The sequence below is a fragment of the Moschus berezovskii genome, chromosome 14 (genome assembly GCF_049115385.1).
Source record: "Moschus berezovskii isolate FMDL1 chromosome 14, NW_MosBer_1.0, whole genome shotgun sequence".
NCBI lineage: Eukaryota > Metazoa > Chordata > Mammalia > Artiodactyla > Moschidae > Moschus > Moschus berezovskii.
In genome coordinates this window covers 42169605-42195300 of record NC_142473.1, presented here as the reverse complement: position 1 = coordinate 42195300, position 25696 = coordinate 42169605, and the positions used below count along the sequence as shown (strand labels likewise).

The window sequence follows — 25696 nt, the reverse complement described above, 5'->3', positions numbered from 1 at the left end:
TGCTTGGGCATGGGAAAATCCTTTATCAGGTGAGAGATGTCAAGAAGTCTTTTTAAGAAGATGACATTTGAACTTAGATCAAATGATAAGATGTGTTAGTTTCCTACTGCTGCTGTAACAAATTACTAGAGTGCCTTAAAAGCACAAATTTATTGTCTTACAGATTTTTGTCCTCAGAAGTCCAAAGTGGGTCTTAGAGGCCAAAAGCTAGGAGTTTGTTTGTATGGCTGCATTCCTTCTAGAGGCTCTATGGAAGAATTAGTTTCCTTACCTTTTTCAAATTTTAGGGGATACGCACATTTCTTAAGGCATGTTCCCTTTCCTTCATCTTCAAAGGCAGCACATTGGATCTCAATGACCCTTCTGCCCCCTTCTCTGCCTGCCTCTTCTACTTAAGACAGTTGTGATTACTTTAGCCCACCTGGATAATCCAGGATAATCTCCCCTTCTCAACGGACAGATGTTTATCAACCCAGGGATCGAACCTGGGTCTCCCACACTGCAGGCAGACTCTTTACCTTCTAAGCCACCAGGGAAGCCCTTATCAATCTTAATTCCATTTTATTGCCCCATGACGTGAAACCTAACATATTCCGGTTCTAGGAATTAGGATGTGGATATATTGGAGGTGAGGGGTAGGGATGGAGGGGCACTCAGGGGAAGAGATGTGGGGAAAATACTCCAAAGAAGGAATGCCAAGAGCAAAGACCCCCATCTGCCTTGTCCTCTGAGAGTGTTTCTAGTCTCTCACTTTCTATGTCTCTGATGCAAGAACACTGAAGGGGAAGCTAATTAGTTAGTTAGCCTTAAGTTTTCCTTTTTAACTGTTTTGAGCTCACTATCTGGTAAATGGACATCTCCAGTGTCCTGTATGTTTCACAGGATCTCCAGTCACAGAGTGTCTACCTACTGCCTATTAAAAATGCCTAATATATTGCCTTTCAGTTCCGTTCAGTCGCTCAGTCGTGTCCGACTCTTTGCGACCCCATGAATCACAGCACGCCAGGCCTCCCTGTCCATCACCAACTCCTGGAGCTCACTCAAACTCATGTCCATCGAGTCGGTGATGCCATCCAGCCATCTCATTCTCTGTCGTCCCCTTCTCCTCCCGCCCCCAATCCCTCCCAGCATCAGAGTCTTTTCCAGTGAGTCAACTCGTCGCATGAGGTGGCCAAAGTATTGGAGCTTCAGCTTTAGCATCAGTCCTTCCAATGAACACTCAGGACTGATTTCCTTTAGAATGGACTGGTTGGATCTCCTTGCAGTCCAAGGGACTCTCAAGAGTCTTCTCTAACACCACAGTTCAAAAGCATCAATTCTTTGGTGATCAGCTTTCTTCACAGTCCAACTCTCACATCCATACATGACCACGGGAAAAATCATAGCCTTGACTAGACGGACCTTTGTTGGCAAAGTAATGTCTCTGCTTTTTAATATGCTCTCTAGGTTGGTCATAACTTTCCATCCAAGCGGTAAACGTCTTTTAATTTCATGGCTGCAGTCAGCATCTGCAGTGATTTTGGAGCCCCCAAAAATAAAGTCTTGACACTGTTTCCACTCTTTCCCCATCTATTTCCCATGAAGTGATGGGACCAGATGCCATGATCCTTCATTTTCTGAATGTTGAGCTTCAAGCCAACTTTTTCACTCTCCTCTTTCACTTTCATCAAGAGGCTTTTGAGTTCCTCTTCACTTTCTGCCATAAGGGTGGTGTCATCTGCATATCTGAGGTTATTGATATTTCTCCCAGCAATCTTAATTCCAGCCTGTGCTTCTTCCAGCCCAGCGTTCCTATGATGTACTCTGCATATAAGTTAAATAAGCCGGGTGACAATATACAACCTTGATGTACTCCTTTTCCTATTTGGAACCAGTCTGTTGTTCCATGTCCAGTTCTGACTGTTGCTTCCTGACCTGCATACAGATTTCTCAAGAGGCAGGTCAGGTGGTTTGGTATTCCCATCTCTTTCAGAATTTTCCACAGTTTGTTGTGATCCACACAGTCAAAGGCTTTGGCATAGTCAATGAAGCAGAAATAGATGCTTTTCTGGAACTCTTGCTTTTTCCATGACCCAGCGGATGTTGGCAATTTGATCTCTGGTGCCTCTGCCTTTTCTAAAACCAGCTTGAACATCTGGAAGTTCACGGTTCACCTATTGCTGAAGCTTGACTTGGAGAATTTTGAGCATGACTTTACTAGCGTGTGAGATGAGTGCAATTGTGCGGTTGTTTGAGCATTCTTTGGCATTGCCTTTCTTTGGGATTGGGATAAAGACTGACCTTTTCCAGTCCTGTGGCCACTGCTGAGTTTTCCAAATTTGCTGGCATATTGAGTGCAGCACTTTCACAGCATCATCTTTCAGGATTTGAAATAGCTCTACTGGAATTCCATCACCTCCACTAGTTTTGTTCCTAGTGATGCTTCCTAAGGCCCACTTGACTTCACATTCCAAAATGTCTGGCTCTAGGTCAGTGATCACACCATCGTGATTATCTTGGTCTTGAAGATCTTTTTTGTACAGTTCTTCTGTGTATTCTTGCCACCTCTTCTTAATATCTTCTCCTTCTGTTAGGTCCATACCATTTCTGTCCTTTATCAAGCCCATCTTTGCATGAAATGTTCCCTTCGTATTTCTAATTTTCTTGACGAGATCTCTTGTCTTTCCTATTCTGTTGTTTTCCTCTATTTCTTTGCATTGATCGCTGAGGAAGGCTTTCTTATCTCTCCTTGCTATACTTTGCAACTCTGCATACAGATGCTTATATCTGTCCTTTTCTCCTTTGTTTTTCACTTCTCTTCTTTTCACAGCTATTTGTAAGGCCTCCTCAGACAGCCATTTTGCTTTTTTGCACTTCTTTTCCATGGGGATGGTCTTGGTCCCTGTCTCTTGTACAAATCAATAACTTTCTTGTAAAATGGAAAAAATAATATGTTAGGTGACCATTCTAAACTTAGTCCTCAGTGTCTAACCAGAGGTCAGTGGAAATGGCCCAGGGAGGATATTGGCATTGCAGGTGGAGCACAGTGATGCAGAGGCAGCAGGAATGGAGTCATATCAGCTACTGGATGTCTGAGGTCAGCCCTGCCTGCTTTCCCCAACATCATCCTGCTTGCGTTGTCTAGCTGGCCACAGCTGTTAGGCAGTATGGTGCTTGGTTCAAGAGTGGCCCCCTTCCATCATTTATTTTCAAAAAGGATTAATTTTCACTCCCCAAATATTCTCCCACTCACGTAAAGTAAGGAGCATTTCTCCTTTGGCATTTTCCCCCTGCCTACGTTAGCAGAGGAGAGCTGAAGCCTTGACGGCAGCCTGACTCACTACAGCACTGATGAGATGCCTCATCCCCACCCCCACTGCCCCGTAGGGACACTGTGTGTGGGAGGTCGTCACGACTCACTTAAAGTCTCTCGGAACACAGATCCTTCCTGTCATCATTTTCTGTGTTCTCTCAGCGCTCAGTGAGAGAAAGCCCTCTCTTTGTCCCCCCTCCCTGCATTTGCTCCTAGAGTGAGAGAAAACAACCAATATTATGTTTGTCTCTGGACTTTATCAGGACAGGGATGTTTGGTAGAACAGGAAATGAAGTATTTCACTGTTTCATGGCAGAGATCCCTTCTTCAGTGTGCAGGGCTGAATGGCTGCCATGGCTCTGCTATTTCTATGTGCAAACAGGTAATGGTTTTAAAGAGTGTGTGTGCTCCAGCGGAAGCCTCTTTCTTGAACTTGGAAGCCTCCCTCCAGGACACATTCTGAAGGTTCCCGGTCAGTTCTTGGATGCCTGCTCCCATGGTCTGAGCCCCGGTTACCCTCCCAACAGCCCTTCCCCCAGCCTACAGTGATGCAATCAGCACCAGGGGCCTTGTTGGCGCATTTCATTATGTACACTCACAGTTGTGTTTCATCAGAATGGCAGGGAGGAAGAGTTCAAATGCCTAGCCATATTGCCTAGCTGTACTGAAGTCTAAGGCAAAAAGAAAAAAATCAGTACCGATGTTGGCTCATTGAAAACTTGATATCTTGTTCATGAATTTTTTCTGCATTTTTATTTTAAAGTGTTACATTAAAATATTACCTTGATTACTAAGCTTTTTGGTGCCCCCTTAATTTGCTCCCAAGGTGAATACCTCACATACCTCACCAGAGTCTTAGCCCTGAAAGGGTACCTACGTGATGATTTTGTTAACAAAGTGTTATGTAGGATGGGTTTGTGCACTTGGATTTCATTGATGCTCCTAGGAGTCAGGCAGTGAGGTAAAGCTGGTAAAGTGTGGCACCTCTGCATGGGATTTGAGGAAGCTTATGAAAGCCTCCCTTAAACCACTAAGAAAAGTTCCCACTGTGCCTGAAGTTCAGTCTTTACTATTTAATTCGTATGAGTTAAACATCCCCTCAAACAGCTTAAGTTGGAAAATGCAAACCCCAATGGCAGGAGAGTAAAGTGTTAAAAAAAACTTCCTAAAAGTGCGCTTATATGTGAATGTGTTTATTTCAGCATTTTTTTTTTTAGAGTCAGGACAGAATGGGAGGTGAGAGGACACTGATCTGTTGGAGTTGTCAGCATGGTCATGTTGATGGTGGTGGATGTGAGAATTTAAGAAACTGATAGAGGAAGGAAAAAAGTGGTTTTCAGTGAGAAACTTCTTTCCCTTCACAATTTTTCCAAAGGCTGTAGAGAGGTCACACTTCATTCGGGAGTCATTCATGCCATTTCCTAGGGATACTCAGCCAACAACCCTCTGCCATCGCCTCTCCTACAGCACCCTACTGGGCCATTTTCTAATCTGGACGACTTCTCATTCTTCCTTTATATTTAAAGAGATTAGAAGTCTAAAGTGGATGGACAAACACTTAGTGACCATCTTGCTGAAGACCCTCTTCCGAACGTGGTATCTGAGACTCAGTGGAAATGTAGTTCTCTGTCCAAGGTCATGCAAGGCAGCACCAGTGGCACCAAAAATCTGGGCTCTAGACTTGGCACATGTTTCTTCAGTCATTCATCACAGAATTATCGATGGTGAGCAAAACAAGCCATGGTCCTCACTTTCGTGGTATTTATAGTCTATTGGGGAATGTGTACATAAATCAAATAATCACAAATAGATGTATCATTACAAATAGTTAAGTTTTCTGATGTAAAGACATAGTATTATTAGCCTGTATAACACAGGAAATGTAATCAGTGGAGGTCAGAATTTGCTGTCTGGGGCACAGTACTAGCTCATAGCCAGGGACTTGTCTTCCCCACAGTCACGTTGACTGCAAAGTTTACTGAAATTCTTCTCAAGCAACTGAGCTTCTATGGCACTTTGAGCGCCAAGTGGGAAGAGTAAGGAAACAGAACATGACAAGTCCATTCTTTAAATCTGTGAACCTCGCTCAGTCACTTCAGTCCTAATTTGAAGCCTTTTTACTCTTGCTTTGCAGAAGATCTTGATAAATATTCTTAGACTGTGCTTCTAAAAAGAGTTAACTTTGAAGAAGCAAAATAAACAGTAGGTTAAACTGAACATGCTTATTAATGAAGATTGGGCTTCCCAGGTGCCTCAGTGGTGCAGGTTCAATCCCTGGGTTAGGAGGATCCCTGGGACAGGAAATGGCAACCCACTCCAGTATTCTTGCCTGGAGAATTCCATGGACAGAGGAACCTGGCAGGCTACAGTCCATGGGATTGCAAGGACTCAGACTCGACTGAGCATACACACACACATTAAAGAATATTAAAGTTATTTTAAGGATATTCTAACTTTAGAGGACAGGGAAAACACGTAGTGTATTTTGGCTAAGTTTGTTTTAAACTAAGAGTTTGGTTGCCATTTAATAAACATTGTCAGATATGTTATCACTAAAAGATCTCACAATCAAAATACTTCTAAGGACAAAATATGTCTGTGAAGACTAAGTTAGTTTGAATTCATAATGGATGTAATACCTCTTGGCAAAGTTGGCTGACAGGTCCCTAATTTTCTGCCAGATAAGCCAATGAGACATGAATCATATTTACTGAACATAGAATCAAGTATTAAAAAGATGCACACTAGATAACTGCAGATGATTTTATTTTGCATTTAGCTTCAGTTTATTTCAAGGAAAAGAACATTTTCAACATCAACAAGCATGCATACATTTGGGTCTCCCATGCTATTTTTTCTGCAAGTTTCTTTCATTGCAAATTACAAGAAGTAGAGTTCAGCTGCTAACAGGTATCTAGTATTGTTGCCTTCAAGTTAAATGGGGAAACTGAGGCTTATAGAGGGTTTGGCCCATGGTGAAATAGTAGAGGACACAATATTTGAACCCAAGTCTATCTCTGAATCCAGATGACATTGTAGGGAATATTCTTAAAGGGTAGGGTCTTGCCTTACAAACTCAAAAATTAGAATAATCACAATTATAACTGCAAGGAGCAGTTTTTGTTTGCATGCTTGCTTTTTCTGCACCATGGTGTGGCATGTTGCAGTGTGGGATCTTAAGCATGTGGGACCTTAGTTCCCCAACCAGGGCCCGAACCTTTACCCCCTGTAGTGGAAGTGTGCAGTCTTAACTACTAGACTACCAGGGAAGTCTGGAACAGTGTTTTAAATTAATAGGATCTATGTTTCCCGGCAGATGATCTCAGTATCACCGGGAGACACTGGAAAACAAATGAACCCAAGTTAGAGGGATTTCAGATACTGAGACTCTCTGTTCTATATCTAGACACTGGGTTCAGCAACTCTGTTGTGGATTTTTTTATGATATGGGCCAAGAGAGGGTTAGAATGTGGCATGCATGTCTGTAATACCCAGCCACCAGCTGTGCCATTTGAAGTACTAGGCTGGTGACCTTCTTCCCGGAGTTACTTCACTTCTTGGTTCTGAAGATCCCTGTGGTGCCGGCCAAAGGCTTTGGAGCCACGTTGGTGGACATGATGTTCCTCTTAATCTTGCTCCCAGATCTGCCCAGGAAGCCTGCCATCTTACGGGTCATGCAGTTGGCGGTGTTACTGGTTCTCTTCTGGGCAATGATGCTGATTTGTAGGATAGAGAAAAATGAAAAGATCTGTCAGTGAGAGGTTGAGGGCAGGTGCTACCCCATGGGACCATCAGTGGAAAATTACTACTCTGAGAGGCACCAGTGAAACTTAAATGTTTCTGCTACATACGATCATCACAGTAGAAAATCCTGGAGCATTAGGGAAAATGCAATCACTCCCTGTAGACATTTCCAGGGGTATCATAAAACAAAGGGGGCTCGGGTTACTGGTCTTGGAACATAGATCTGTAACAGCCAGTCTTTTCTATGTAAATTAAAAATCATCCAAGGCTTATGAGATGAGAGAGACACTTATGGCACTATCCCAATCTCAATTGTTTTTTTGCCAACGTATGAGATCAACATTTGGCCAACACATGAGTTCCCCAACCAGGGATCAAACTGGCACCCCCTGCATCAGAAGCACAGACCACCAAGGAAGTCCCCCAATCTCATGCTTAAGGATGTGTCTTCCTGGTATGCCGATGGAGAAGGTAAGCCATGTTCTGAGAGGGATACACAGATTTACCCGAAGTCCTCAGTCTCATACACCAGCTTATTGGCCTTCTTCTGCACGTAATTTTTCACCATTGTGGCCAGTAGGAAGTACGATTCCTCCTCAGTGAGTGTAACTGGTACAAAGCCATTTTTCCAGACCGACCTGGGGAGGAGAAACAAGAGCAACAGCTGCTCCAAGTCTCTGAAAATCCTCATCCTAGGATAAGCAATGAAGTTTCTTGGATTCTGGGACTTCCCCTGCAGATGTGACTAAACCAGCTCTCAATGGACAGGGCATAGACCACTGTCCATCCAAAATTGCTGCTTCACCAGGATTTAGGATCTGGTGTGACCTAGAGAAGTGGCTTGGTCCAAGTGGATCATATAAACTTGTGAAAGGTGATGGTTAGATTTTCAGGAATTTTATGACCTTAGTATAAAATATAGCCATTATTAATTATTTAAATCTGAAAATGGTTTCACTTTAATGTAATTTGAATGAAGGTGAGAAATTAGATAAAATATATATCAGATTTAATAACATTTATTGGCAAAGCAGTTAGCAAATTAGGATGCAATTCATTGCTCAAATTATGGTTAAACTAGTAAGTAGGTTTCCTAAAGATAAAAATGTCTGGTAAAAATCAACAAAAGAATGCTATGAGGTTCACAGTATATGAAATTTGCAAGGAATATCATACATCTTTGTGCTATACATCTTTGTCTCATAAAAAATTTATGATAAACTTATCTACATGTTTACATTCATACATTACCACCCCCTCATAAGAGCCAGATTCAGCGCAGCACAACTGAGAACATAGAACTGTATAATTCCAGGGGCTGTGGGAAGTGACAGGGCTCCAAGAAGGGCTGTCTTACCTGAATGGTGCTGCCTGGAGCATGCCTGCCTGGTGGATGATCAGGATGCTGAGGACCAGGAAGAGGGGGAACTTCCAGAACCCCATGATACCTCTCTGCAAGGGAAGAATGTTATCATCTGTAGCAGGTCTAAATTCCGTGATCCCACAGAACTGGGCTCTGCTCCTGCCTATGCCTCTAACCCCACTTGTCCTGGTTTCAGGCTGGTCATTTCACTCCCTTTCACCATCATATCCTCAATAGCAAAGTGAACCACTAGATGATCCAGTAAGCCTGTGGAATGCTTGGTTTAGCAAAGAAACCTGGCAGGAAATTGGGTGAAAGATGTTGGTCTATAGGTCCCTACCAGCACCTTACACACTCCCAGTCTGTCCTCCAACTCCAGGACTGGGAGTACCTGTGACCACCAGTTTCCTGCTTGTACAAACAAGAGCTGTCCTGCTGGTGTGGGACTTTTGCTATACACGGTGGGGGAAGGCAGTTCCCAAGGACAAATTTCTGCTGTTGGAATCCCCGAGAAACTGAAGGACCAAATTCCAGTGCTCAGCTGTTCCACATATTGATAAATATGACCAGTAAGAATCAATCTGGAAGTCTCAAATTGGGACCCAGGACTTAAACTGGCAAAAAAAATCCCAGAACCCACAAATGAGGGCTTCTGTTTAACAGTTACCTGTCCCTGTTTCCCACCTGCCTGCACTGTCCTGGATTCGAAACCCATTTCCCTCGGTCCACTAGACATGAGATGTGACCCGTAACAGCATTGGCTTCATAAAGGTATTCCTGCATCAGGATCAGCCTGCAGTGCCCTGGGGAGCTTCAGCATCCCAGACTGACCTAAGCACATGAGCCGCGAGAAAGAGACTGGAGCCAGCCTGGGCATGAAGAGAGTGAAGAAGGGAGTTTACAGAGACCATTCAGGGTTACCTGTGGAAGGAGCCTTGCAGAGTAACGCAGTGTGTGTGAAGAGACCTGGACAGAAGTGGACAGAGCCGCTGAGACAAGAAGAGAGCCGCTAAAAAAAAAAGTACTGGAGAGAGAGAGGGAAGCAAGGGGAGAAAGAAACAGAATCCCAGCTAAGCAGGAATCTCTGGGCTTACCTGACAGCCGGCACCAGGTGGCTGGGAGCAGAGGAAGGAGCAGCAGCAGTAGCTTTGGCGGCAGGCGATGGCACTCTGGCAGAAGTGGTGGAGACACTTGAATGCCTCTGAATCCTCCCAGCACCAGTAGCTGCTTTTATTCCCGCTGCTCTGGGTGTAGGGGGGTTCCGGGAGCTCCGGGCAACCAATGAGGGGAAGGATGTGAGCCCCAGAAGGATTATGTCACCACTTGCGTCCAGAACATGGAGCATCCAGAAGTACCACCCCACTTGTTTTTGCGTTGAGGTCATTGATGGCGGGGGTGGGAGGTGGGCGCAGAGGGGGCTTGGTGAGGACAAATGAAAAACACAGGAAAAGTAAGTTGGAATTTGAGGACAATTTGACGTCACGGTTAATTTTACCTGTTCGGTTTCAAGGGTTTTAAACAGGCACGCGTCCAACTCCATTCCTAGTCGTGCTATCCTGTAGAGTAGAATCCAGCATTACCGGGAACCCTGAATCCCCTTGATCTGACCATAGACCCCTGTCCAAGAGCGCTTCAGGGTTAATGCGCAGCAGAGTGGATGATTCTGTGCCCAAGCGGGGAGTCGGATTCAGGCAGCAGGAAGCGCATATAGAAGAGCAGGGCATGTGGAGATAAAGCAATGGAAGTCCAGGAACTTTGACAGATTTCAACTCTGTTTCAGTTGTAACTTTGCCAGGTAATAAGATAGCAGGCTAGAAACTAGTAAAGTCTCAACATACTTATCTCTGAAATGGGAATCATATTCTAATCTTGAAGGAATGTTATCATTACTGACCATGTACCTGTTCTCCACCCAGTTAGGGATCTAGAATTGCTTATCAGGGAAGTTCATAGGAGAGTCATTGGGATCAGGATACACTTTCCCAATCAACACCCTCTGCAGCTACCTGGAGTCATGCTGGGTGGTCCTTCATTGGGTAAGGAGGGGCTGGATGCCCCGCTGAGCCTGAGCAGGGAAGTGCAAGGCTTAGATGCCTCCCAGCTTCCAAGCGGACCTCTAGCCCCACGCCTCCTCCCCCACCATTCATCACCTAATGCTCACCCTCCTTCCCCAACCATTTGCCCAGCTTCCTGCTGAGGTTTGCCAAGATGTTCCAGTGACCTGTGATGGTAGCCCTGCACCCTCATCTACTGCATTTCAGTCCTCTGCTAGAAAGCCCGCCAAGCTTGCTAGTGCCGAAGAGTCCTGCGGGAGTGCAATCCTGTGCTGGCTTCTGTCTATTCTTACACACCCACAAACTCAGTATTGACTCCAAACATGTGCACGCTCCCTAACCACAGGCACTCACAAAATGACACTGGTGCGCCGGGGCATCCAGGTAATGTTCACAGTCCGGCAGCAAGCGCACAGCACACAGCAGCAGGATTCCATCCTGCATCCATGACTCTCTGGAATAAACGTGCTCTGTAAAACCCGATTACCAAGCACCTCGACCCTCCTACACCCTGACCAACAGGTTTCTGGCTCTCTCTGTTGGAGCGACTGCTCTAAACCTTCCAGGAAGGTCCGAGGTCCTGACTTGTCCTCAGCAAGTAGAACGCAGAGAAAGACGCTTCTCCCTGTACACAGGATCGCTGGGTCTGAGTGCACAGCACATGATCCAGGCAGCCTGTAGAGACCCTCCAGCGCGGCAAGCACTGCAGCAGCATTGCGGGGCGGGGGAGCGGGGTGGTGGTGGCGGGGCACAGATCCCAGAAGAACTGATTCTAGCTGAAACGAGACATGAGTGACCGAGGGACAGGTTCACACCCAGACCTCAGTGTCAAGAAGCCTCAGTGTCCATTCGACACGCCTGCCTCGCGGCACATCTCTTCCCCTTGCGGGTTCGTGGTCTCGGGGCTCAGGACATCGAACCTCGAAGCTGCTCTTATCCCGATTTTCTGCTTCTTAAGCCCAGGAGTGGCATCGATTCAAGGGAATAAAATCTTGGGGCGGGGAAACAGGTTATCGGAAATCGGCTCTCTTCAGACCGGGCGGCAAGGGACACGGAGATCGGAGTAACTAGTGGGAAGTGCGCAAGTGCAATGGGGTACAAAGCCGGGAAAGGCTAAATGTACAAGCGAAGGGTTCAGGACGGCGGACCGCGTCCTTAAGTCTAGAAGCAGAAATCAGGCGATGAGACAATATTGGGGCTTATGGGCTCAAGACCAAATTGGAGATCGCGGCAATGCAGATACTGTGTGGCATGTAAGTGGGTTCTGCCAGTTACAGGTATGAGTGGATTCACTGGAAAAGACCCTGATGCTGGGAAAGATTGAAGGCAGGAGGAGAAGAGGGTGTAGAGGATGAGATGTTGGATGGCATCACCGATTCAATGGACATGAGTTTGAGCAAGCTCTGGAAGATAGTGAAGGACTTGGAGGCCTGGGTGCTGCAGTCCATGGGGTCGCAAAAAGTTGGACATGACTGAGGTGACTGAACAACAGACCAAGGATTAAACTGGGATCTTGGCAGTGACAGTGTGGAATCCCAGCTAGTGGACTACTAGGGAATTCACTGCTGAAGGGTTTTTGATTACTGATTTAATCTGTGCTAAGACCCGGGTTCGATCCCTGGGTCGGGAAGATCCCCTGGAGAAGGAAACGGTAACCCACTCCAGTATTCTTGCCTGGAGAATCCCATGGACGGAGAAGCCTGGTAGTCTACAGTCCACGGGGTCGCAAAGAGTCGGACACGACTGAGCGACGGAACGGAACGGAATTATAGGTATTTTGGATTTTTTTTCTTGTTTTCTTTTTTTTTGCTTGTTTGTTTTTCCATGTGCTGTGGCTTGTGTGTGTGTGTGTGCATAGTTGCCTCATTGTGTCTGACTCTTTGTAGTCCCGTGGACTATATAGCCTATCAAGCTCCTCTGCCCATGGAAATTTACAGGCAAGAATACTGGAGAGGGTTGTTATTCCCTGCATACAAGTTAAATAAGCAGGTGACGATACACAACCTTGATGTACTCTTTTCCCAATTTGGAACCAGTCTGTCATTCCATGTCCAGTTCTAACTGTTGCTTATTTAACTTATATGCAGAATATATCATGCAAAATGCTGGGCTGGATGAAGCACAAGCTGGAATCAAAATTGTCAGGAGAAATACCAATAACCTCAGATATGCAGATGACACCACCCTTATGGCAGAAAGCAAAGAACTAAAGAGCGTCTTGATGAAAGTGAAAGAGGAGAGTGAAAAAGTTGGCTTAAAACTCAACATTCAGAAAACTAAGATCATGGCATCTGGTCCCATCACTTCATGGGAAATAGATGGGGAAACAGTGGAAACAGTGAGAGACTTTATATTTTGGGGCTCCAAAATCACTACAGGTGGTAATTGCAGCCATGAAATTAAAAGACACTTGGTCCTTCGAAGAAAAGTTATGACCAACCTAGACAGCATAGTAAACAGCGGAGATATTACTTGGCCAACAAAGGTCTGTTTAGTCAAAGCTATGGTTTTTCCAGTAGCCACATATAGATGTGAGAATTGGTCTATAAAGAAAGGTGAGCACCAAAGAACTGATGCTTTTGAACTGTGTTGTTGGAGAAGACTCTTGAGAGTCCCCTGGACTGCAAGGAGTTCCAACCAGTTAATCCTAAAGGAAATCAGTCCTGAATATTCACTGGAAGGACTGATGCTGAAGCTGAAACTCCAATACTTTGGCCACCTGATGTGAAGAACTGACTCCTTTGAAAAGACCCTGATCCTGGCAGAGATTAAAGGTGGGAGGAGAAGGGGACGACAGAGGACACGATGGTTGGGTGTCATCACTGACTCAATGGACATGAGTTTGAGTAAGCTGGACAGGGAAGGCTGGTGTGCTGCAGTCTATGGGGTCACAAAGAGTCGGACATGACTGAGTGACTAAACTGAACTGTTATTTCCTACTCCAAGGGATCTTCTTTACCCAGGGACTGAAGCTGCCTCGCTTGTGTCTCCTGCATTGGCAGGCAGATTCTTTACCATTTGTGCCACCTGTGGCTCAGACGTAAAGAATTGGCCTGCCATGCTGGAGGCCCAGGTTCGATCCCTGGGTCATGAAGATCCCCTGGAGAAAGGAATGGCAGCTCATTCCACTATTCTTGCCTGGAAAATTTCATGGACAGAGGAGCCTGGCAGGCTGTGGTGCATGTGGTCTCACAGTCAGACATAATTGAGCGACTAACACTTTCACTTAACTTTTCAGCATCACCTGGGAAGCCCGTGGCATGACTTGCAGTGTCTTAATTCCCCACTCATGCCCTTTGAAACAAAAGTAGTCTTTGCTTTGTGGAGTCTGAACCACTGGACTGCTAGGGAATTCCCTCGGGTTTTCCATTTCTTCTTGATTTAATTTTGGTAGGTTTTATATTTCTAGGAATTTGTCCATTTCACCTAGGTTATCCAGTTTTTTGGCATGTGGTTTTTCACAATACTATTTTTTTTTTTAATTTGTATCGAATTGGTAGTAATGTCCCCCTATCATTTCTCATTAAGTAATACGAGTCTTCTCTTTTTTAATTAGTCTACTAGGTAAAACATTGTCAATTTTGTTAATGTTTTTGGAGAACCAGTTATGGATTCTTTGATTTTCTCTACTGTTTTTTCTCCCTCTATTTCATTTACCCTGCTCTCTGGTGGCTCTGATAAAGAATCTGCCTGCAAAGTGGGGGACTTCTTTCATATCAAAGCATGGTTTCAGTTTCACAAATTTGTGAACTTTTATTTTTTACATGATGGAATATACAAAAAGGAACATTTTTTTTTTTGCTGGCTCTAGTCTTGATGGTGTTGAAGACTTACTGCAGAACCTAATCCTCATGTTTCGAGTCATACTTTTCCACACACATGAGCTCAATATTGTCTCCAAACACGAGCCTACTCCTAAACCACGGGAACTGGCAAAATTACACTGGCACACAGAGGGATCCATGTGGCGTTCACTCTCAGTTGCACCCTGAACATGCATATACCTGGATGATTACAACCCATATCTATGAAGCCTGCACTCACTGTCAAGAATAAGCATGCTATATAACACCCAGTTATGCAGCATCTCCACCCTTCTATCTGCCCAACACGTTTCTGGATCTCTCTGTTTGAACTACTACTCTAAGCCCTCCTGGAAGGTCTGAGGTCCTGACTTGCTGTCCTTGGTAGGTGGAGTGCAGAAAAAGGTGCCTCTCATTATCTTCAAATTAAAAAAGCTACACCTAGGGACTTCCTTAGTGGTTCCAGAGTTTAAAAATCTGCCTTGTAATGCAGGGGAGGCAGGTTCAATCCCTGATCAAGGGAACTAAGATCCCACACGCCATGGAGCAACTATGCCTGATTGCTGCAACTAGAGAGTCCATGCACCTTAAGGAAAGATTCTGTGATGCAACCAAGATCTGACACAGCCAAATAAATGAATATTAAAAAAAACAAGAATAAAAAAATAAAAAGGTGACTCCTAAAGGCTTATACCTTTTATTCTTTAAATTGAAATATAGTTGATTTACAATACTATATTAGGTTCAGGCATGCAGCATAGTGATTCAGTTTTTTTTTTTCCATTCTATGTTATTACAGGGTATAATTCCTTGTGCTATACAGAAAATCTTGTTTCTTTTCTATTTTATATAGTTTTTATCTGTTACTCCTAATTTGTCCCTCCCTAATTCCCTCTCCCTTTTGGTAAGCATAACCTTGTTTTCTACGTGTGTTTGCGTCTGTTTTGTATACAGATTCATTTGTATTATATTTTAGATTTCACATATAAGTGATATCATGTGATATTTGTCTTTCTCTGACTCGTTTCACTATGCATAATATTCTTTACAGTCATCCATGTTGCTGCCAATGGCATAATTTCACTCTCTTTTTTTGCTGAGTATTAATCCTTTGTATATATGTGCCACATCTTAAGTCCATCATCTGATGGGCACTTTGGTTGTTTTCATGTCTTGGCTGCTGTACATCGTGCTGCTATGAACATTGGGATGCATGTGTCTTTTAAAATTTTTTTCTTGTTTCTGATGGCTTTTTTGTTTTTTATTGAAGTGTAGTTGATTTACAAAGTTTTATTAATTTCAGGTGTACAGCAAAGTGATTTAGTTATATATATATATTCTTTCAGATTCTTTTCATTATAGGTTATTATATTGAATATAGTTCCCTGTGCCATACAGTAAGTCATTGTTGTTTATATTTTATATATAATAGTATGTATATGTAATTCCCACGGCACAACTTACCCTTCCTCTCCTTCCCCCTTTAGTAAACACAAGTTTGTTTTCTATGTTTGTGAATCTATTTCTATTTCATTCTTTTTATAGCTGAGTAATTTTCCACTATATACACATTTTTTTTAAGAAACTTATTTTACCCACGTATAGCTGATTTACAATGCTGTGTTAATTTCTACTGTACAGCACAGTTCTTCAGTTATATGCATATATACATTCTTTGTCATATTCTTTTCCATTTTTTAAAATCACTGGACATTGAATATAGTTGCCTGTTCTATACAGTAGAACCTTGTTGTTTATTCATTCTATATATAATTGTATCTGCAAATCCCAAACTTCCAACCTATCCCTCCCCCTTGACAACCACAAATCTTTTCTCTATGTCTGTGAGTCTCTTTCTGTTTCATAGATAAGTTCATTTGTGTCATATTTTAGATTCCACATATAAGTGATATCATATGGTATTTGTCTGTTTCTTTCTGACTTACTTCACTTAGTGTGATGATTTCTAGGTCCATCTATGTTGCTGCTGCTGCTACTGCTGCTGCTAAGTCACTTCAGTCGTGTCCGACTCTGTGCGACCCCATAGACGGCAGCCCACCAGGATTAATTCATTCTTTTTTATGGGTCAGTAATATTCCACTGTATATATGTACCACATCTTTATCCATTCATCTGCTTAGGAATATTTAGGTTGTTTTCATGACCTAGCTATTATAAACAGTACTGCTATTGAACATTGGGGTGCATGTATGTTTCTGAATTATAGTTTTCTGCTTATGCCCAGGAATGCACATGGTATCTCTGGATCATTTGGTATCTCTATTTTAATTTTTTAAGAAACCTACATACTTCTCTCCATACTGGGTGCACCTGTTTATATTCTCATCAACAGTGTAGGAGGGTTCCCTGTTCTCCATACCCTTTCCACCAGTTATTATTTGTAGACTTTGATAATAGCCATTCTGACTAGTGTGAAGTAATTCCTGTCACATATCCTTTCTTATGTCTATTGACCATCTGTATGTCTTCTTTACAAAAATGTATATTCAGCTCCTCTGCCCATTTTTTGATTGGGCCATTTGCTTTTTTGATATTGAGCTGTATGTGCTATTTGTATATCTTTGATATTGACACCCTGTCAGTTACATTGTTGTAAATATTTTCCCCCACTTCCATAGGCTGTCTTTTTGTTTTGTTGATGGTCTCCTTTGCTGCACAAGAGCTTTTAAATTAGATTAGGTCCTATTTGTTTATTTTTGCTTTCATTTCTTTTGCCTTGGGACACAGATCTAAGAAAATATTGCTACAATTCATGTCAAAGAATGTTCTCCTGAAGTTCTCCTCTAGGTTATTCCTTTCATTCTATATAATTTGTATATGATATAGAGTCACCACCAGCAGCAACAGCAAATCCCCAACAACTTCAGAGTAGTAGCAACAACAACACAAATTCATTCTTTTCAGTCTGGGGGAAACTCAGAACTGTCCAATTAACCAGATAATTTTAATTGAACATTGATTGTACAGGGTTCCACTTACAAGGAATTTAGAAATCACAATAACAAATAAAAAGTTAAATAGAATAAAAAAATCAGCAATTCTTCTAGGAACCCTAAGAGAGATAATGACTGTATGGGCAAATTTTTGCCCTCAAGACTCGGGAGACAGACAGGTGAATACAGGGAGTAATGGCTTCCCAGAGCAGACACTCACAAGGCCAAACTCACCTGAAACCAGCCCCAGACAGAGTAGGAAAACCTGAACTGTAACTGACAAATTGCAGGAGGATCAGTGTGGGCAACTTCTGGAACTTAAAAACCCACCTTCCTAAGCTGCCTCTGTCTGCAGTTTAACCCCAGTAGCTCAACTAGGTTCTCACAGTAAATATCGGAGAAAAATTCCTTTGTCCTTTCAACCCGGGAAGGAGAAAAGGAACCCTTTTGAAATGAACCAGAGCATTCTGTTTTTACTTAAAAACTTTGCTGAGGTATTATCAGAGCCTAAGTGACCTGGGGGAAGGCAAATTCCCAATTAACTTTGTTACTAAGCTTTCAGGTGGGAGTAGGGAAACTACCAACTCCAGGACCATCTAACCGCCTCTATCACCTATGTGGGGAAGTACAAAAATTGAAAAAACACCCATGAAGCTCACAGTCTGGAGGAATAGTCTCACTAAACGGCTGAGACCTAATTATAGAGCTGTGGAAATCCTTCCATGCCCCAACACCTCACTACCACATAATGGTCTATTTCTGGCATTTCCTTTGACCTGGTACATCATGTCCAGCCATCCAAAAATTAAAAAGGTGATTAAACAACATGAATAGGTATCAAGTATCAGATCAATTTATTTTTCCTATAATTAATCAAACATAACAATTTGTTCAAAATAAAAATAGCAATGGTATATTCAATAATCTATAGTTATATATGTTATGTCTATATGCTTAGGTATGATATATGTCTGTAAAATGTTGCTAAACATGAAGAGGGAGAATTTTCAAAATAGGAGGAAGAGGCGGAGTGATATTTAGCACTTGTATTGTTGATAGTAAAATATGTAACAGTGCCCTCTGACAGGGGAGATAGAGCTTGCCACCTGGACTGGCAGCACCAGATCTTTCTCTTCTTAATAAAAATGGGTCTACAACTCTTAGTGCTTGCCTGGATGCCATGCTTTCTGCAAGTTGTCAGCAGAAGTTTTGCAATGTGACTGCTTGGTGAGTTCACCTGGAGCCTAAAGCTTGTATCTAATTGAACCTGAAAAAGAGAGGACATGAGTAAGACCAATCTCCTAAGAATGATTATGGTCTCCGAGGGAAGTAAGACTCACACAAATGAAATAATTAAACAACAATAGAAGATAGGGAATTAGTGCGTGCATGCTAAATCGCTTCAGTACTGTCCAACTCTTTGTGACCCTATGGACTGTAACCCCACCAGGCTCCTCTGTCTATGAGATTCTCGAGGCAAGAATACTGGAGTGGGTTGCCATGCCTTCCTCCAGGGGATATTCCTGACTCAGGGATCGAATGTCTCTTATGTCTCCTGCATTGGCAGGTGGGTTCCTTACCACTGAGCCACCTGGGAAGCCCAGGGAATTAGTACTCATTCCGTATTGCTGCTATAGCAAATTATCACTACACGACTGAGCGACTTCACTTTCACTTTTCACTTTCACACATTGGAGAGGGAAATGGCAACCCACTCCAGTGTTCCTGCCTGGAGAATCTCAGGGACAGGGGAGCCTGGTGGGCTTCCGTCTGTGGGGTCACACAGAGTCGGACACGACTGAAGTGACTTAGCAGCAGCAGCAGCAGTGGCATAACTCAATACAAGTTCATTAACTTACACGTCTGTGGTTAGAAGTCTTAGGTCCAACATGGTGCTCAAAGTGCAAAATTCTTGGCAGGCTTGGGTCCTTTCTGGAGGTTCTAGAGAAGAATTAATTTCCTTTCCATTTCCTGTTTCTAGTGGCCAGCACATTCCTTGGCTCAAGGCGCCCTTCCTCCATTTTCAGTATTGGCAAGTTGAGTTCTCCTATCACCTCATCCCAGCCTCCTCTTCTGCTTCCTTTTTCTACTTGGAAGGAGTCTTGTGATTTTATTGGACTCACCTGGATAAATCCAGGATAATCTCCCCATTTCAAAGTCCTTAGTTTAATTACATCTTCAAAGTCTCTTTTGCCATGTAAAGAACTGCAAGGAGATCCAACCAGTCCATCCTCAAGGAAATCAGTCCTGAATATTCACTGGAAGGACTGATGCTGAAGCTGAATCTCCAATACTTCGGCCACCTGATGCAAAGAATTGACTTATTTGAAAAGACCCTGATATTGGGAAAGATTGAAGGTGGGAGGAGAAGGGGATGACAGAGGATGAGATGGTTGGATGGCACCACCAACTCAATGGACGTGAGTTTGAGTAAGCGCCAGGGGTTGGTGATGGACAGGGAGGCCTGGCGTGCTGCAGCCCACGGAGTCGCAAAGAGTCGGATACAACTGAGCAACTGAACTGAACTTGCCATGTGAAGTAATATATTTGCATTTCCAAGGATTAGGGTGTGGACTTCTGGGGTTGGGGGAGTTCTAACCCTCTTATTCAGTTCCTCAGCTGTGCCCGACTCTTTGCTACCCCATAGACTGCAGCACACCAGGCTTCACTGTCCAGACTTGCCCTGGAGGCTGCTTTTTCCAACCTCCACAGGCTGCCTTCTTCCAATCCTGCAGGCTCCTTCTTGCTGTAAGCACCAGGATAGATTCCTTTGGAAGTCAAAAGGTTGTTTTTAGGGTGAGTTCAGCTTCCAGGGAAAGAAATGAGTGTGGTTGAGGAGGACCAGGCTGGCTACTCTGAGAGATGGATAGACTCAACTGGTCATGTCAAGGAGTTACTCTGGATGGGTACTTCTTAGATGATTAAAATTCTCCCTAAGATCAGACTTACCAGATACAGAATCTCTCTCCTCTCCCAGGCTGAGAACAATGCTCTATGGAGAAGGGGAACAGAAATAGGAAACTTCCCAGTGTACTACAAAGGTCCTAACATTGATGACTCCTTTTTGAACACTGTCAAAGAACAATGAGGTGCCTATAAAGGGTCACCTGGGATTGGGAAAAGTAAGACTTTGGTGTCTTCAGTTCCGTCACTCAGCCATGTCTGACTCTTTGTGACCCCGTAGACTGCAGCACTCCAGGCTTCCCTGTCCATCACCAACTCCTAGAGCTTACTCAGATGTCCATCAAGTCGGTGATGCCACCCAACTATCTCATTCTCTGTCGTCCCCTTCCCCTCCTGCCTTCAATCTTTCCCAGCATCAGGATCTTTTCAAAGGAATCAATTCTTCATGTCAGGTGGCCAAAGTATTGGAGTTTCAGCTTCAGCATCAGTCCTTCCAATGAATATTCAGGACTGATTTCCTTTAGGATTAATTAATTTGATCTCCTTGCCGTCCAAAGGACTCTCAAGAGTCTTCTCCAACACCACAGTTCAAAAGCATCAATTCTTTGGCATTCGGCTTTTTTTATAGTCCAACTCTCACATCCTTACATGGCTACTGGAAAAACCATAACTTTGACTAGACAGACCTTTATTGGCCAAGTAATGTCTCCACTGTTTACTATGCTGTCTAGGTTGGTCATAGCTTTTCTTCCAAGGAGCAAATATTTTTTTAGTTTCATGGCTGCAGTTACCATCTGCAGTGACTTTGGAGCCCCCAAAAATAAATTCTCTCACTGTTTTCATTGTTTCCCCATCTATTTGCCATGAAATGCTGGGACCAGATGCTGTGATCTTAGTTTTCTGTATGTTGAGTTTTTTTTTAAATTTATTTATTTTAATTGGAAGCTAATTACTTTACAATATTGTATTGGTTTTGCCATACATTGACATGAATCCACCCTGGGTATACATGTGTGTTCAAAATGGCGAACACATGAATGTTGAGTTTTAAGCCAACTTTTTCACTCTCCTCTTTCACCTTCATCAAGAGGCTATTTAGTTCTTCTTTGCTTTCTGCCATAAGGGTGGTGTCATCTGCATATCTGAGGTTATTAATATTTCTCCTGACAATCTTGATTCCAGATTGTGCTTCATTCAGCCTGGCATTTCATATGATGTACTCTGTATATAAGTTAAATAAGCATGGTGACAATATACAGCCTTGATGTACTCCTTTTCTTATTTGGAACCAGTCTGTTGTTCCATGTCCAGTTCTAACTATTGCTTCTTGACCTGCATACAGATTTCTCAGAGGGCAGGTCAGGTGGTCTGGTACTCCCATCTCTTGAAGAATTTTACAGAGTTTGTTGTGATCCAGAGTCAAAGGCTTTGGTGTAGTCAATAAAGCAGAAATAGATGTTTTTCTGGAACTCTCTTGCTTTTTCCATGATCCGGCAGATGTTGGCAATTTGATCTCTGGTTCCTCTGCCTTTTCTAAATCCAGCTTGAACATCTGGAAATTCATGGTTCATGTACTGCTGAAGCCTGGCTTAGAGAATTTTGAGCATTACTTTGCTAGCATGTGAGATGACTGCAATTGTATGGTAGTTTGTGCATCCATTGGCTTTGCCTTTCTTTGAGATTAGAATGAAAACTGACCTTTTCCTATCCTATGGCCACTGCTGAGTTTTCCAAATTTGCTGGCATATTGAGTGCAGCACTTTCACAACATCATCTTTAGGATTTGAAATAGCTCAACTATTTGAAAAAGCTCCACTAGCTTTGTTCGTAGTGATGCTTCTTAAGGCCCAATTGACTTTGCATTCCAGGATGTCTGACTCTAGGTGAGTGATCACGCCATCGTGGCTATCTGGGTCATGAAGATAATAAGTTGGTGTCTTAGCCAACCGGATTTAAGTTGTCTCCACCACTCACTTTTTGTCCTCCAGCACACAGTTATCTCCCTCAGTCAGTTTCTTAGCACGTAAAATGGGAATAATGATAACTACCTGTGAGTAGTAAAGGTATTTATGTTGAAGACCAGACATATTACTTGGCAAGTAATAAAGAAAGAAAGTGAAGTCGCTCAGTGGTGTCTGGCTCTTTGCAACCCCATGAATTGTAGCCTACCAGGCTCCTATGTCCATGGAATTTTCCAGGCAAGTGTACTGGAGTGGTTTGCCATTTCCTTCTCCGAGGGATCCATGGATCCTGGATCCCTCTGATCCATGGATCGAATCCAGGTCTCCCACATTGTGGGCAGACTCTTTACCATGTGAGCCACCTGGGAAGCCCCAACTTGGCAAGAAGCAGATACTTAAGAGTAGTGGCTATTATTATTATAAGCAAGGTTTATCCATTCAAGTGCCAAATTGTATCAGGTTAATATAAAGTAAATTAAATGAAATCATTACAGACTCCTCTGCTTTCTTAAGAAAGAGCCAATCTGTGTTTTCAGTTCTCAAAATAAAACTAATAGTCAAGGTCCAAAAGAATAAATCTGCTTTTCCTGTCCTCTCAGATACCTGCCTCGGCATGTTACAGTGTTACTGCCTAGCAGGTTAATGATGATTTATATTAAACACCTGGCACACTGCCTGGCATGGAGTATGCACTTGAGTCGGGGCTATTATTGTTATTAAACAAAAGCTTATCTCGACCCCATCAAGTGGGCTTCCCAGGTATTGCTAGCAGAAAAGAACCTACCTGCTAATGCAGGAGACTTATGAGACATGGGTTCAATCCCTGGGGCGGGAAGATCCCCTAGAGGAGGGCATGGGAACCCACTCCAGTATTCTTCCTTAGAGAATCCCATGGACAGAGGAGCCTGGGGGGCTATAGTCCATAGGGTTGCACAGAATTGGACCTGACTGAAGAGACTGAGCACAAAAGCATGCACCCCATCAAGTTTCAAATTACATCAACTTGTATGGAAAATTAGAAAAAATATATTGCATTCTCCTCTTCATTCTTTTTTATTTTATTTTATTTTTTTTTGGTAATTAATTTATTTTTTATTGGAGGCAAATTATTTTACAATATTATATTGGTTGGTTTTGCCATATATTGACATGAATTCGCCCTGGGTTTATATAAGTTCTCCCTCCTGAACCCCCCTCCCACCTCCCTCCTCCCTTTATCCTCCCTCTGGGTCATCCCCGCATGCCAGCCCCGAGCATCCTATAACATGCATTGACCCTGAACTAGTGATTCGTTTCACATATGACAACATACGTGTTTCAATGCCATTCTCCCAAATCCTCCCACCCTCACCCTCTCCCATAGAGTCCCAAAGACTGTTCTATACATCTGAGTCTCTTTTGCTGTCTCGTATACAGGGTTATCATTTGCATCTTTCTAAATTCCATATATATGCGTTAGTATACTGTATTGGTGTTTTTCTTTCTGGCTTACTTCACTCTGTATAATAGGCTCCAGTTTCATCCACCTCTTTAGAACTGATTCAAATGTATTCTTTTTAATGGCTGAATAATACTCCATTGTGTATATGTACCAAAGCTTTCTTATCCATTCGTCTGCAGATGGACATCTAGGTTGCTTCCATGTCCTGGCTATTATAAACAGTGCTGCAATGAATATTGGAGTACATGTGTCTCTTTCAATTCTGGTTTCCTCAGTGTGTATGCCTAGGAGTGCGATTGCTATGGCAAAAACCATTACAATATTATAAAGTAATTAGCCTCCAATTAAAATAAATTAATTAATTTTATTTTATTTTTAAAATTAATTAATTTATTTTAATTGGAGGCTAATTACTTTATAATATTGTAATGGTTTTTGCCATACATTGACAGGAATCAGCCATGGGCATACATGTGTCCCTCATCCTGAACCTCTCTCCCACCTCCTTGCCATCCCATCCCTCAGGGTCATCCCAGTGCATCGGCCCTGAGCTCCCTGTCTCATGCATCGAACCTGTTCTGGTGATCTGTTTCACATATGATAATATACATGTTTCAATGCTATTCTCTCAAATCATCCCACCCTTGCCTTCTCCCATCAAGTCCAAAAGTCTGTTCTCTACATCTGTGTCTCTTTTGCTGTCTTGCATATAGGGTCATTGTTACCATCTTTCTAAATTCCATACATATGCATTAATATACTGCATTGCTGTTTTTTTTTTCTGACTTACTTCACTCTGTATAATAGGCTCCAGATTCATCCACCTTATTAGAATGGATTCAAAGGCATTCTTTTTAATAACTGAGTAATATTCCATTGTGTATATATACCACAGCATTCTTATCCATTCATCTGCTGATGGACATCTAGGTTGCTTCCATGTCCTAGCTATTATAAACAGTGCTGCGATAAACATTGGGGTACACATGTCTCTTTCAATTCTGGTTTCCTTGATGTGTATGCCCAGCAGTGGGATTGCTAGGTCATATGAGAGTTCTATTTCCAGTTATTTAAGGAATCTCCATACTGTTCTCCATAGTGGCTGTACTAGTTTGCATTCCCACCAACAGTGTAAGAGGGTTCCCTTTTCTCTGCATCCTCTCCAGCATTTATTGTTCATAGACTTTTTGATAGCAGCCATTCTGACTGGTGTGAGATGGTACCTCATTGTGGTTTTAATTTGCATTTCTCTGATAATGAGTGATGTTGAGCATATTTTCATGTGTTTGTTAGCCATCTGTATGTCTTCTTTGGAGAAATGTCTGTTTAGTTCTTTGGTCCATTTTTTTGATTGGGTTGTTTATTTTTCTGGAATTGAGCTGCAGGAGTTGCTTGTATATTTTTGAGATTAATTCTTTGTCAGTTGCTTCATTTGCTTTTATTTTTTCCCATTCTGAAGGCTGTCTTTTTGCTTTACTTATAGTTTCCTTTGTTGTTCAAAAGCTTTTGAGTTTAATTAGGTCCAATTTGTTTATTTTTGCTTTTATTTGCATTACTCTTGGAGGTGGGTCATAGAGGATCCTGCTGTGATTTATGTCAGAGAGTGTTTTGCCTATGTTTTCCTCTAGGAGTTTTATAGTTTCTGGTCTTACATTTAGATCTTTAATCCATTTTGAGTTTACTTTTGTGTGTGGTGTTAGAAAGTGTTCTAGTTTCATTCTTTTCCCAGCACCACTTGTTAAAGAGATTGTCTTTTCTCCATTGTATATTCTTGCCTCCTTTGTTAAAGATAAGGTGTCCATAGGTGCATGGATTTATCTCTGGGCTTTCTGTTTTGTTCCATTAATCTATATGTCTGTCTTTGTGCCAGTACCATACTGTCTTGATGACTGTAGCTTTGTCATATAGTCTGAAATCAGGTAGGTTGATTCCTCCAGTTCCATTCTGCTTTCTCAAGATTGCTTTGGCTATTTGAGGTTTTTGGTATTTCCATACAAATTGTGAAATTATTTGTTCTAGTTCTCTGAAAAATACCATTGGTAGTTTGATAGGGATTGCATTGAATCTATAGATTGCTTTAGATAGTATACTCATTTTCACTATATTGATTCTTCCAATCCATGAACATGGTATATTTCTCCACCTATTTGTGTCATCTTTGATTTCTTTCATCAATGTTT

General features: G+C 42.6%; 1 protein-coding gene across 1 annotated transcript; it reads right to left on the bottom strand.

Moving 5' to 3' along the window:
* Positions 1-6152: 6152 nt before the first annotated feature.
* Positions 6153-10350, bottom strand: LOC129553801 (calcitonin receptor-stimulating peptide 2-like). Its single transcript, XM_088843455.1, has 7 exons — positions 10334-10350; positions 9895-9955; positions 9494-9568; positions 9321-9365; positions 8394-8488; positions 7543-7674; positions 6153-7008 (listed from the first exon to the last, which is right to left on the bottom strand). The coding sequence occupies exons 1-7, from the start codon at positions 10348-10350 to the stop codon at positions 6843-6845; spliced, it is 591 nt and encodes a 196-aa protein (XP_088699581.1). The 3' UTR covers positions 6153-6842.
* Between the last annotated feature and the right edge of the window lie 15346 nt (positions 10351-25696).

What these genes read in the sequence shown, in the direction of transcription:
- LOC129553801 (XM_088843455.1), bottom strand. An exon ending in CACCTGGTGCCGGCTGTCAG is followed by an intron (nt 9,366 to 9,493) that starts GTAAGCCCAGAG and finishes ACTTCTGTCCAG; the next exon opens with GTCTCTTCACACACACTGCG. An exon ending in CTGCAAGGCTCCTTCCACAG is followed by an intron (nt 8,489 to 9,320) that starts GTAACCCTGAAT and finishes CTTCCCTTGCAG; the next exon opens with AGAGGTATCATGGGGTTCTG.